Source organism: Rhinopithecus roxellana, chromosome 8 (assembly GCF_007565055.1).
Source record: "Rhinopithecus roxellana isolate Shanxi Qingling chromosome 8, ASM756505v1, whole genome shotgun sequence".
Taxonomy (NCBI): Eukaryota; Metazoa; Chordata; class Mammalia; order Primates; family Cercopithecidae; genus Rhinopithecus; species Rhinopithecus roxellana.
Window position 1 is genome coordinate 14902551 of NC_044556.1, and position 14274 is coordinate 14916824.

At 52.2% G+C, this 14274-nt stretch overlaps 1 protein-coding gene across 4 annotated transcripts in view; it reads right to left on the reverse strand.

The window, feature by feature from the left end:
• The window catches only part of PTPRS (protein tyrosine phosphatase receptor type S), an 89363-nt gene that overhangs the window by 25835 nt on the left and 49254 nt on the right, over positions 1-14274 (reverse strand). For 2 of the 4 annotated variants that reach the window (XM_030936668.1, XM_030936669.1), the window contains 4 exons: positions 12685-13266; positions 9236-9369; positions 7959-8103; positions 446-751 (listed from right to left, as the gene is read on the reverse strand). In XM_030936668.1, coding sequence (XP_030792528.1) covers positions 446-751; positions 7959-8103; positions 9236-9369; positions 12685-13266 — 1167 coding nt within the window. The remainder of the gene's footprint in view (positions 1-445; positions 752-7958; positions 8104-9235; positions 9370-12684; positions 13267-14274) is intronic. The other 2 variants (XM_030936670.1, XM_030936672.1) reach the window with 1 other exon arrangement.

Below are 14274 nucleotides of genomic sequence, written 5' to 3' on the forward strand. Positions count from 1 at the left end.
TGCTTTCCAGCTTCAAACTTGCTGACTTGAAATGGGCCAGGCCAGGAACATTTACACCACGGAAATTGGCCAATGCTACACAAACTGGTCTCTATCCACCCGGGGAGCTGGTTAACCATGGTTGTTGCAGGTGCTGTTTGCTGCTTCCTCCACCCCATTTCCAAAGGTTTCCACTGTTCCACCAAAATAGAGGGCAGCCAGCGAAACTGTCCAGGCTCAAGGCTCTGGGAGCAGATGCTGCAGAGCTAAGTCTGCCCACGTCTAGAATCGCCAATTCCAAGGTCAAGGAGCCCCGGGTTTCTTGGGGAGGCTGCTTGCTTCCCGGCTTCCTCCGAGTGAGGCTTCTGCCCTTTGACCACCAGCCCAGGTTTCCAGATGGAAGGCTTCGAGGCGGGGGGCCGGGCTGGGGCCTGCGGGGGGTCCCGGGCCTGGGGCAGGTACTTACCATCCTCGTCGGTGCGGACGACCACGGGCGAGCTCTCGGGCCCTGGTCCCACCTCTGTGTGAGCGACAGTCGTGATGCGGTACTGGGTCCACTTCTCCAAGGCCTCCAGCAGGATCTGAGTGGTGGTCGGGGGGATGCCGTTCACCTCCTTGGGTTCCGGGTCCTCTGAGCCCAGCGGTCGGTAGCGGACGCTGTAGCCCACCAGGGCCCCGTTGTGCGTTTCCGGCGGCGGCGGGCGCCAACTTACCAAAATGGCCGTGGAGCGCACGCTGACACATTTAACGTCTTGAGGGGGGGCTGACGGTTCTATTGGAGGGGGGGAGAACGTAGGGGGGTGGGGAAGGGAGGTGGGATGGGTGGGGAGGGGGGCGGGGAAACAAAAGATGGGAAAGAGAAAATAAAAAAGAAGATGATAACAAACAAAACAGAACCAAACCAAAGAGAAGTCGAACCCAAAAGAAGCGGGTGTCAACCAAAGGTGGGATGGGCGGGTGGATGGGCGGGCAGGTGGGCTGGGGCTGGGAGGGCTGGCCAAGAACCCTGTGCTCACCAGGCTGCACCTACGTGGCGCACAGTAGGTCTTAGGCACTGGACAGCTACGGTCCCCATGCCAGAAACTGGATGGGGGAATAGCAATAGAAGCTCTTTTTATGAGGCACCTATATGCTGGGCATTGTGCCAACGGGGATAGCAACAGGAGCTCCATTTATTAGGCACCTACTATGTGCTAGCACCACGGGCTTCAGAAAATAGTAAAAGCATTTATTTGTTGAACATCTATGTGCCAGGCCCCATGCCAAGGGGAACGGCAACAGAAGCTCCATTTATTAGGTACCTACTATGTGCCAGCACCAAGGGCTTCAGAAAATAATAGTAAAGCATCTATTTATTGAACACCTATGTGCCAATAGGGGAAAGGCAATAGAAGCTCCATTAAGTGCTTATTATGTGCCAGGCACTGTGCCAAGGGGAACAGCAACAGAAGCTCCATTTATTAGGCACCTACTATGTGCCAGGCATTGTGCCAAGGGGAATGGCAACAGAAGCTCTATTAGGCACCTACTATGTGCCAGCATCAAGAGCTTCAGAAAATAGTAAAAGCATCTATTTATTGAATACCTACTATGTGCCAGGCACCATGCTAAGGGGAATGGCAATAGAAACTCCATTCATTAAGCACCTATGTGCCAGGCATCATGCCAAGGGGACTGGCAACAGAAGCTCCATTTGTTAGGCACCATGCCAAAGGGAATAGCCATAGAAGCTCCAATTATTAGGCACCTACTATGTGTCAGGCACTGTGCTAAGGACTTCATAGAATGATAGCAAAATAATCTATATGCCAAACACCTACTATGTGCCAGGCACTGTGCCAAGGGCAACAGCAACAGAGCTCTATTAGGCACCTACTATGTGCCAGCGCCAAGGGCTTCACAAAATAATAGTAAAAGCATCTATTTATTGAACATCTACTATGTGCCAGGTGCCATGCCAAGGGGAGTGGCAACAGAAGCTCCATTCATTAAGTACCTACTGTGTGCTAGGCACCATGCCAAGGGGAGCAGCAACAGAAGCTCCAATTATTAGGCACCTACTATGTGCCAGGCACCATGCCAAGGGGAATGGCAACAGAAGCTCCAATTATTAGGCACCTACTATGTGTCAAGCATTGTGTTAAGGGCTTCATAGAATAACAAAATAATCTACGTTGAACACCTATGTGCCAGGCACCGTGGCAAGGGGAACAGCAACAGAGCTCTATTAGGCACCTACTATGTGCCAGTGCCAAGGGCTTCACAAAATAGTAAAAGCATCTACTGAACACCTACTATGTGCCAGGCTCCATGCCAAGGGGAGTGGCAACAGAAGCTCCATTTATTAAGCACCTACTATGTGCCAGGCACCATGCCAAGGGGAGCGGCAGCAGAAGCTCCATTTATTAAGCACCTACTATGTGCCAGGCACCATGCCAAGGGGAGCGGCAGCAGAAGCTCCATTTATTAAGCACCTACTATGTGCCAGGCACCATGCCAAGGGGAGCAGCAACAGAAGCTCCAATTATTACGCACCTACTATGTGTTAAGCATTGTGCTAAGGGCTTCACAGAATGATAACAAAATAATCTATGTCGAGCACCTATGTGCCAGGCACTGTGGCAAGGGGAACAGCAACAGAAGTTCTATTTATTAGGCACCTACTATGTGCCAGCACCAAGGACTTCACAAAATAGTAAAAACATTTACTGAACACCTACTATATGTCATGCGCACCATGCCAAAGGGAACAGCAACAGAAGCTCCATTTATTAACTACCTACTATGTTCCAGGCACCATGCCAAGGGGAACGGCAACAAGCTCCATTTATTAGATACCTATTATGTGCCAGCACCAAGGGCTTCACAAAATAATAGAGCATCTATTTACTGAATACCTACTACATGCCACGCATCATGCTAAGGGGAACAGCAACAGAAGCTCCACGTATCAGGCACCTATACTGTGTGTCAAGCATTGTGCCAAGGGCTTCATAGTATGAAGAGCAGCAAAAGAATCGTGGCTGGGCGCAGTGGCTCACGCCTGTAATCCCAGCACTTTGAGAGGCCGAGGTGGGTGGATCACGAAGTCAGGAGTTCGAGATCAGCCTGGTCAATATGGTGAAACCCCATCTCTACTAAAGATACAAAAAACTAGCTGGGCATGGTGGCGGGAGTCTGTAATCCCAGCTACTCAGGAGGCTAAGGCAGGAGAATCACTTGAACCCAGGAGGCAGAGGTTGCAGTGAGCCAAGATCGTGTCACTGCACTCCAGCCTGAGCAACAGGGCAAGACTCCATCTCCCCCCAAAAAACCACAAAACTCTATGTCACACTTACTATGTGCCAGGCAACAGCAATAGGAGCCCCATTAGGTACCTACCATGTGCCAGGCATCATGCTAAGGGCTTCATACAATAACAGCAAATGCACTTATTTATGGCTACCTACTGTAGGTCAGACATGGCGCCAAGGGCTTCATAATAATTTACAGAAAATATGGTAAAATTTTTCTTATAGTAAAAGCATTTATTTACTGAATACTTGTGCTACCAGGGACCTAAAGCCCATCCCAAAGGCTTACTTCAACTAGGGTCATCCAATTGGCCTCACTTGAAAATAATGCCCATGTCTTGAGCACCTACTGCGTGCTAGATAGAATGTCAAGGGCATTATCAAGTAATACTAAAAGTGCCTGTTTATTGGACACCTACTGGTGTCAGGTACCAGGCTCAGGACTTCATAGCTCATATTGAGCACCTACTGCGTGCCAAAATCTTTAAAGATCACAGCACTCCTGTGTTTAGTCCCAACTGTGCACCTGGCACCACACTAAATCCACTACTGAGCCCATCAACAGCAAGTCTCATTTATTGAGCTCTACCATGGACTGGGTATGGTAATAGCTCTCTGAAGAGAAAAACGGCAGTTGTCATTTAAGCAGCACCTACTATGTGCCAGGTACCGTGCTAAAGGCTCTCAGAAAACAGTAGTCCCTGCATATTAAGCCCCTACTGTGTGCCAGGCACTGTGCTAAGGGCTTTATCAGAAAAGTTAATAGTCCCCATGTATTAAGCCCCTACTGCGCACCAGGCACTGTATTAAAGGCTTCATCAGAAAACAGTTAATTGTCCCCATGTATTAAGCTCCTACTGTGCACCAGGCACTGTGTTGAAGACTTCATCAGAAAACAGTAGTTGTCACCACATATTAAGCACCTACTGTGTGCCAGGTACTGTGCTGGGGCTTATTGAAAAACAGTAAGTTTCCATACATTAAGCACCTACTATGTATTAGGCAACTCTACTAAGGACCTTATGCAATGTTAATAATTTTCATTTCTTAAGCACCTACTGTGTGCCAAGCATTGTGCTAAGGGCTTTATTGGATAACTGTAATAGCACCTGGCATATTAAACATCTACCATGTGCCAGGCATTGCACTAAATACCTTATAGAAAAATAGTAATATTTCTTATTTATTCATCACCTACTATTTGCACACACTGTGCCAAGGGCTTTGCAAATAAGTGAATGTTTTCAGTAAAAACTGTAACCAGCTCTATCCTACACCCTTTCAAAGTGATAATAGTGCCCATCTGAACACCTACTATGTGCCTCACACTTAGGCTGCCTCTTTATAGCAAGTGCCACTTATTAAGCACTTACTGTATGCCAGGCATTGTGCCAAGAGGTTTGCAGAACAGTAATTGTTGCCACCCATGTTTTGAGTACCTACTGTGCGCCTGACACTAGGCTAAGCTTGATATAAACTGCTAACAGCTTCCATTTACTGAGTGCCAACTAGGTGCCCAGCACTGTGCCAATCCATATGTAGATTAAAACAGCGGCTGCATTAGTGGGGCACCTACTGTGTGCCAGGCAGTATATTAAGGTCTTTGCTAAATTACAGTGAGGGTTCCCACATATTAAAGGGAAATGACTCTGTGTTAAAGGCGCATGAATCAGTAAGTATGTGTTGCATGCCTACTATGGCCAGATGCTGTGCTGAGGGCATTAGTGACGATAAGCTTCATTCTCTGCACGTCTACTGCAGGTGCAGCACCCTAAGACCACGTTGCATGCATTATCTCATTTAATGCATGCACTATCTCATTTAATTCTCACAACCCCTCAGGGTGGTCAGAACTCTCAGTCCCCACCTGCCACCCCATGTCAACAGTGGGGAAACCAGATTCCAAAGTCTTTGTCTGTTAGGCTTTCTGCAGTCATTGGCTGTGTACCGACTGTGACCAGACCCCATCCTGGAAGCTTTTCATTATTTTGTATATCACCTCTCAATCTTGCCAAAAACCCAGAAGTACAACCCATTTTACAGGTGAGGAAACTGAGGCTCAGAAACAGTAAGCTACCTGCCCAGGGGCAAGAAGTTTATGAGGTGGCAGAGCCAGGATTGGAACCCAGACTTGGCCGTGGTTCACAGGCTGTCTTGGTTTGAGGTTGGGAGCTCAGATCTCAGCCTTGTGCTGGTTGGGTATGGCGGGAGCCACATTCTCCCAAGTGCCCATGAGTTTAGAATCTATGTCTCCCGGAGGGAGGCCCAGAGAGATTACTGGCCTTGCTTGTGGCAAGAGCATTAGAAATCCTCACCCTCAGAGCAGCTTGCTTGGTGGCTGAGCATGTGTTTACTGAGTACTTACTACGGACACTATCCTGCCAGCATCTGGAACCCAGAGATGAATCCTGTCCTCAAAGACACTGGGCTGCCAGAGACTGCAGAGGGCCCCCCAACAGCTTACTTCAACGAGAGAGACCCTCTGGCCTCACGTAAAGCAAAACATTAGAGGCCCCTTCTCCAAAACTAGACAAAGGGAACCCTTCCCCATTTCTTGACCAGCCACACCAACCAAAGGTGCCCGGGGGGGAGTCAGGCAGGGAGCAGGGAAAAAACAAAACAAAATAAAACAAAAAAACAATCAAGGAATGTGTCGGAAGGAATGGATTTGCTGAGAAAGGGGGAGAAAAAATAAAACCGAAACCATAATAAAATAAGAAACAACAGTGATGGTGATGATGATGAGAAAAACCATAATAAAAGAAAGAAGACGCCTTCCAGAAAACGCCCAGTCTCGTTACCTACCTTCCACTCTTCAACTGCTAACTTATAAGACTTTCTTACGAGAGGGAACGGCCGAGTGCTGGGCTACAAGGCCAGACCGAACTCTGGGTGGGCCTCAGGATGCCAGCGGCCCCCACAGCCCTGCTCCAGCCCCCAGCGTGCACACGCTGAGGTTCCAGACTGGAGGCAGGAAGGTGGCACGGTGTCTGCGGAGACCCACGGCTGAGTGGTCTGACCTGCACCTACCCTGTGTTCAGCCTAAGGAGCCCGCAGTCCCTGGGGGGATGGATACGCCTGGCCCTGAGTCTTTGCTGTTGGTTCTCCTGGGCCCCACCCGTCTTGGGGCAAGAAGCGGGGAGTCCCTTCTCCCCAACTCCCTGTCCTGGGCCGCCCCAGAGGTTCGCGTGGCTGGGCCGAAGCCGCTTTCTAGGTGACCATGGAGGTCACGTCCTTCACAATCCGGCCCAACCTGCGTGACATCTTGGGAAGGCACACGTGCAGAGACGTGGATGTGCGTGCGTGGGCAGCGTGGCATGGTGGTGGCACGTGGTTTGGGAGAATTTCTGGGGCCGAATTTGGGCCGTGGACTGTCCGTTCAGCCCAGAGCGGCTGGGGCAGGTTGGGGGCACGCAGGGTGGGCCGTTTTTGTGAACCTGCTTGAGACCAGCGTGTACTCACCTTCAGGACACCTCAGCCGGTCTCTCAGGTGGCTGCCCAAGCCACAGGCCACCCTCACTGACTCCACCTCACACAGACGCGCCCAGACGCCTTGGAGCCGCCGGGTGCTCAGCTCGGCTCGGTTTGTGGGGAGCAGGAAGGAGGGAAGGGGACCGACGGGGGCAGGGGGGTTGTGTCTCCGAGGCACCCCACCCTCCCCAATCCCAGCGGCTCAGATGCCCCAGCTGGAGTTCATGTTAATCCCTCGACTGACCCGAGATGCCCTTGTGTACACACACCCGGGGCGGGTCTTGAAGGTATGACCATCGTCACTGATTCCGGAAGAAAGCCTGGGGTGGCTACGTCGTGACTGACTGGGTGAGGGGAGGGAAGGGGGGAAGCAGAGGGAGGCCACGACAGGGAGCCCACGCTGGTGGAGGCCACACCAGTGGAGGCCACGCTGGGCTGAGCTGGGCTGAGTGGAGCCAGGGAGGTGGGTGAGGTGGGGAGACGGCAGACGTGGCCTGTCCAGCCCCGAGCTTGGAGAAGTCAGGGAGACAGGGTGGCAGTGACCCACAGCCACCTGCCAGGTGAAGGGTGAGTCGCTCGAAACAGGGAGGCCGGGCCAGCACAGCAGAGAACTCCAGAGATTTGAGTCCCGAGTAGGGGCCCGTATGCCCCCACGAAACCTGGCATCAGCTCCGATTCCACCCCCTCCCCACCCCCGGGAACTGGGACCTCATCCTGGGGTTTGAGAGCCAAGGCTCCCTGCCCAGGGGAGGAAGGTGGGTTTGTCTCTGTGTCCTTTGCTGTCTCTGAGAATGATGGGGTGCAAGCTGTGACCACAGCCTCACAGTACCCCTCAAAATGCCTGGGAAATGGGCACAACATGGCCCTTCCATCAGCCCCCCACTCCAGGATGGAGAGGAGAAAGAAGGCGCGGCCCCAGAACCTATCCTAGACCAGGGCCAAGATCAGCCACTTCTCCTTGACCCCGAGTCTCAACCCAGGTCACCAGGCCCAGGGGCACAGACAACCCTGTGCTGAGACCCTCGCTGTGCTGATGGGGAAACTGAGGCACAGCATGGGTATATGGATCCCAGGTTGGGGAGCAAAGCGGAGACAGGCCCAGAGGCGCCCCCCACCCACTGCAGTAGGCCCCGCCTGGGTCCATCCGCCAAGGGGCTGTCTGCGGCCAGGCCGTGGTCCCCCCCGCAGAGAAGGGCGGCCCCACGAGACACCTACTGGACTGCAGCGTGCGCTGCCGCACCACGGGAGTGAAGGCGCCCAGGCCCTGCGGCGAGCGGGCTGCCAGGCGGAAGGCGTACTCCGTGTTGGGCTTCAGGTCCTCCACCACGTAGGAAGTCGTCGGGTCAAAGGTCCTTCCCACCTGGGGGCAGGGCAGACAGGGACAGAGAGGGATGGGGGAGAGAGGCAGAGAGAAACACAGAGGGGAGAAAGAGAGAGAGAGACAGAAACACAGGGGAGAGAGAGAGACAGAAATAGAGACAGGGGTGGGGCAGAGAGGGACAGAGAGGGAAGGGGGAGAGAGAGACAGAAACAGGGGAGAGGGAATCAGAGACAGAGGGACACAGAATGTATGCATTATGGGTGGGGGGATTGATGAATGGGTGCATGTATGGATTATAGATGAATGGATGGATGGATGGATAAATAGAGAGGTGGGTGGGTAAAGGGATGTATGAATTTATAAGAATATGAATGTATGGATTATGGATGGATGGATGAACAGGTGACAAAGATAGAGAGAGAAACAAAGTAGAAGGACAGAGATACATGGGAGAGACAGAGAAACGGGAGAGATGGAGAGAGACAGAAACAGGAGAGAGATACAGAGACAGGAATAGAGAAATAGAGACAAGAAAGAGACAGATAACAGAGATAGACAGGGAGAGAGAGACAGAAAGAGACAGAGAAATAGAGACAGAAACAGACAGGGAGAGAGAGACAGAGACAGAGAAATGGAGGGGAGAGAGATTGACACAGGGACAGAGAGAGAGAAGAGAGAGAAATAGAGATAGAGACAGAAATAGAGATGGAAGAAACAGACACAGAAAGAGGCAGAGAGACAGAAAGAGAGGCAGAGGCAGAAACAGAGACACAGAGACAGATGGAGACAGAAAAAAACACAGGTAACAGAGACAGAAAGAGAAACAGAGACAGAGAGAGACAGAGACATAAACAGACAGAGACCCGGAGGGACGGAGAGTGAGCGTCAGAGGCACCGGTGAAGACAGACACAGAGAGAAGCAGAGAGCAAGAGAGACAGGGACGCCGGGACACACGGAGCCAGAGAGGCCACCAGCGGCAGAGGAGAAAGAGGAGAAAAAAGTGAAGGGAAAGGCACAGAGGGACAGAGATGCAGGAGAACCAGAAGGGGTAAGGAACAGCAGAATCCGCAGCACACACAGGGACAAAGATGGGGGAGAGATGGGTGGGCAGCGTCAGAGAGCACCGGGGAGGAGCCCAGGGCAGGCCAGCCCGTCCCCGCGCTGCCTCACCTCCCGGCCGTGGTCGCCTTCCCGGAAGAGGAGCTCGTACTTGATGATGCTCTCCTGCCGCGGGGGGCTCCAGGACAGCGTGATGCTGGTCTCCGACCTGGCCTCGGCCCGCAGGTTCATGGGCTGGCCGGGCACTGTGGGGGTGTGGGGAGATAACTAGAAGTGGGGGAGCATCCACCCCGTGAAAGGGGCCCCACCTGCTGAGTGTCCCCACTAAAAAGCTTCCAGCTCTGGGTGCTTCTAGAATGTTCTTTTATTTTCCTGGGGACCTAGTCCCCATCCCATTGTCACCTGTCCACCTCCGTTCCTCCATACTCTCTTCTTCCAAAGGAAAAGAACACATTTAAAAATGCCCCCCCCCGCCTTTTTTGAGACGGAGTCTCACTCTGTCACCCAGGCTGGAGTGCAGTGGCGCGACCTCGGCTCACTGCAACCTCCACCTCCAGGGTTCAAGTGATTCTCTTGCCTTAGTCTCCCAAATAGCTGGGATTACAGGTACCTGCCACACCCTGCCCAAAACTTTTGTATTTTTGGTAGAGACGGGGATTCACCATTTGACCAGGCTGGTCTCAAACTCCTGATCTCAAGTGATCCTCCTGCCTCGGCCTCCCAAAGTGCTGGGATTACAGGTGTGAGCCACCACACCCGGTCCAAAATTCTCCCTTTCAAATCACCCCGGTGCCCTCGCTGGCTGCGCATTAGATGACAGAGAAATTAGCAGGGAAGTATGTGTGCATATTTTATTTCATTTTATTTAATTTTGGAAACAGGGTCTCACTCGTTCACCCAGGCTGGAGTGTAGTGGTGCGATCATAGCTCACTACAGCCTCCAACTCCTGGGCTCAGGTGATCCTCTCGCCTCAGCCTCCTAAGTAGCTGGGACCACAGGCATGCACTATCATGCTCAGCTAATTTTTAGTTTTTTTTTTGTGTACACATGGGGGTCTTGCTATGTTGCCCCGGCTGGTCTTGAACTCCTGGCTTCAGACAATCCTCCTGCCTTGGCCTCCCAAAGTGTCAGGATTACAGGTGTGAGTCACAGTGCCTGGCCAAGGGTACCTATTTTAAAATTTGGATCTCCATTCTGTATCTGCTCACAGACACAGGCAGCGCCAACGATCCCGGCCCTTTGCTTCAGCAGGTGCCTGAGTCTGCCCAGACTTTAGGTTTTGAAAGCCTGAGCCCTAAAGGGAAGGGTCAAACACCCTGAGAGAGCTGGGGTCCGCTGTGCCTAAATGCCTCTTCCAAGTCCTCCCACCTGAGCAGGGAGGGAGACTGGCCCACTGCCTTAGGGGTGAGGCAGTTTTCTTTTATTTTTGAGATGGAGTTCCACTCTTGGTGCCCAGGTTGGAGTGCAGTGGCGCGGTCTCAGCTCACCGCAACCTCCGCCTCTTGGTTTCAAGCGATGCACCTGCCTCAGCCTCTTGAGTAGCTGGGATTACAGGCATGCGCTATCATGCCTGGCTAATTTTGTATTTTTAGGAGAGACAGGGTTTCACCATATTGGCCAGGCGGGTCTTGAACTCCTGACCTCATGATCTGCCCGCCTTGGCCTCCCAAAGTGCCGGGATTACAGGTGTGAGCCACCACACGCTGAGCCAGCAGTTTTCCTTTATTATTTCAGAAGCAGTGGCATCGGTCCCTCTAATGAGAACGGCAGACGAGGGGTGCTCTTAAACTCAAATGCCAACAGGGGCAGGGAGTTAACAGAGAAGAGGGAAGGAAGCACATACAGCCCTCCTTGTCTCCCACACAGTCACTGGGATCTACCTGTGTGTTTGATCATAGCCCTTTGGGCTTGTCAAATCAGGTTTTTTTAAGGGGAGTCAAACATTTGGCTAAGATAACTCTCCGATTTTATTTTATTATTTTTTGAGACAGGGTCTTGCTCTGTCGCCCAGGCTGGAGGGCAGTGGCGACATTTCGGCTCACTGCAACCTCCGCCTCCCGAGTTCAAGCGATTCTCCTGCCTCAGTCTCCTGAGTATCTGGAACTACAGGCGTGTGCCACCACAACTGGCTAATTTTTGTATTTATTTATTTTTTCAGTAGAGATGAGGTTTCGTCATGTTGGCTAGGCTGTTCTCAAACCCCTGATCTCGGGTGATCCACCTGCCTCAGCCTCCCAAAGTGATGGGATCACAGGCATGAGCCATCACACCCAGCCCTCTCCGATTTTATTTTAATGTTTGTTTTTGTTTTAGAGACAAAGTCTTGTATGATAGTGGTGCTATCATACTTCACTGCAGCCTTGAACTCCTGGGGCTCAAGTGATCCTCCCATCTCAGCCTCTTGGGTAGCTGGGACTACAGGTGTGCACCACCATGCCTAGCTAATTTTTAATTTTTTTTTTTCGTAGAGATGGGGGTCTAGCTACATTGCCGAGGCTGGTCTTGAACTCCTGGCCTCAAGAAATTCTCCTATCTTGGCCCCCAAAGTGCTGGGATTACAGACATGAGCCACTACACCTGGCCCTACATATGTTTCTTAAGAAATGGGGTCTTGCTATATTATCCAGGCTGGACTCAAACTCCCAGGCTCAAGCCATCCTCCTGCCTCTACCTCTTGAGTAGCTGGGACTACAGGCACATGCCACTAAGCCTAGCTAGCTCTCTGATTTTTTTTTAATTTTTTTGAGACAGCATTTCATTCGTCGCCCAGGCTGGATGCAATGGCATGATCTTGGCTCATAGAAAACTCCACCTCCCAGGTTCAAGTGATTCTCCTGCCTTAGCCTCCAGAGAAGCTGGGATTACAGGCGCGCGCCACCATGCCCGGCTAATTTTTTTTTTTTTTTTTTTGTATTATTAACAGAAATGGGGTTTCACCATGTTGGCCAGGCTGATCTTGAACTCCTGACCTCAGGTGATCCACCTGCCTCGAACTCCTGACCTCAGGTAATCTGCTTGCCTCTGCCTCCCAAAATGCTGAGGTTACAGGTGTGAGCTACCGCGCCTGGCCTAGCTCCGATTTTAAATGCTAGCATAGAAAAAAAAAATGTATATATATATGTACATTAAAAAAAAATTTTTTTTTTTGAGATGGGAGTCTCATTCTCTCGCCCAGGCTGGAGTGCACTGACGTGATCTCGGCTCACTGCAACCTCCGCCTCCGGGGTTCAAGCGATTCTCCTGCCTCAGCCTCCCGAGTAGCTTGGATTACAAGCACGCGTCACTACGCCTGGCTAATTTTTATATTTTTAGTAGAGATGGGGTTTCACCATGTTGGCCAGGCTGGTCTTGAACTCCTGACCTCAGGTGATCTGCCCGCCTCGGCCTCCCAAAGTGCTGAGATTATAGGCGTGAGCCACCACGCCCGGCCTAAATGCTAGCATGAAAATATCTGAAAGCACCGTGCAGAACCCACAAACCACTCTGCGGCTTCCAGGGAGCATGCAAAGAGTCAAGCCGCAGGGCCGGGGCCCCGAGTCCTGCCAACCCCACGCCTCACCTCCCTGCTGCGTCTTGACCTGGATGGGGTCCGAGAGGGGCCCGTCGCCGACGGAGGTGAAGGCGAGCACCCGTACGGTGTAGGTCTCGTCCTCCAGCAAGCTGCCCACGGTGGTCAGCAGGCTGTCGTCCACGTTGTGCTTCTGCCAGTTGCCCACGGGGTGCTCCGGCTCCATGGTGTAGTACACACGGTAGCCGCGAATCAGCCCATTGGGCTCCACCGGCTCCTCCCACTGCACTATCATGGTGGTGGCGCTGAGCATCCGGGCTTGCACGTTTCGCGGTGCGCTGGCCGGGGCCTGCTCGCCCGTGCGGGTGACCACGGACTCGCTGGGGGGCCCCTGGCCGATGGAGTTGACAGCCGACACCCAGATCTCGTACTCTGAGTTGGGGCTCAGGCCGCCAATGCTGTAGCGCGTGGTGGTAATGTCCTCTTTAATCTGGTATGGCCCGTCCTGGCTCTTGGATTTATATTCGATGACATAATAGGACACAGGGTCTGGGTTGCCCGAGTCCCACGTGATGGTGATGCTGGTGGCTGTGTTCTCGGTCACCACGGGAGTCCCGGGAGCTTTGGGGAGAGCTGTGGGCAGGAGGCAGCTGTGTCATGTGTTGGGCACATTCATTGGGGACCTCGAAGGCTGTGTGACTTTCACCATTCAATTGCCTTCTCTGAGCCTTGATTTGCCCAGCAGTAACCACGGGCCTCATGACCCCTGTCATCATGTATGTAGCAAATTATGGCCCAGGGGCCACCTAGTACCCATTTTCTTTCTTTTCTTTTCTTTTTTTTTTTTTTTTTTGAGACAGAGTCTCGCTCTGTTGCCCAGGCTGGAGTGCAGTGGCCGGGTCTCAGCTCACTGCAAACTCTGCCTCCCGGGTTTACGCCATTCTCCTGCCTCAGCCTCCCAAGTAGCTGGGACTACAGGTGCCCGCCACCTTGCCTGGCTAGTTTTTTGTATTTTTAGTAGAGACGGGGTTTCACCGTGTTAGCCAGGATGGTCTCGATCTCCTGACCTTGTGATCCGCCCATCTCGGCCTCCCAAAGTGCTGGGATTACAGGCTTGAGCCACCGCGCCCGGCCTTCTTTTCTTTCTTTTCTTTTTTTTTTCTTTTTTTTTGACGGAGCCTAGAACAAGGTGACTGCTCTGGGTGACAGAATAGTCACCCAGGCTGGAGTGCAATGGCTGGATCTCAGCTCACTGCAACCTCCACCTCCTGGGTTCAAGTGATTCTCCTGCCTCAGCCTCCCCAGTAACTGGGCAGATGTCCGCCACCATGCCAATTTTTTTTTTTTTTTTTTTTTTTTTTGTATTTTTAGTAGACAGGGTTTCACCATGTTGGCTAGGCTGATCTCAAACTCCTGACCTCAGGTGATCTGCCCGGCTCGGCCTCCCAAAGTGCTGGGGTTATAGGCATGAGTCACTGCGCCCGGCCAGAATCATGTATAACCAATAAATACCTGTTCAAAGAACAACCGTTCCCTTCCTAGCCACGAATGACTGAAGCCAAAAGGGTAACTCCGAGGTGCTCCCATGCTGCCTCCCACCTGTGCCTGAAGTCAGGAATCAACTCCAGCCTGCCCCTCCAC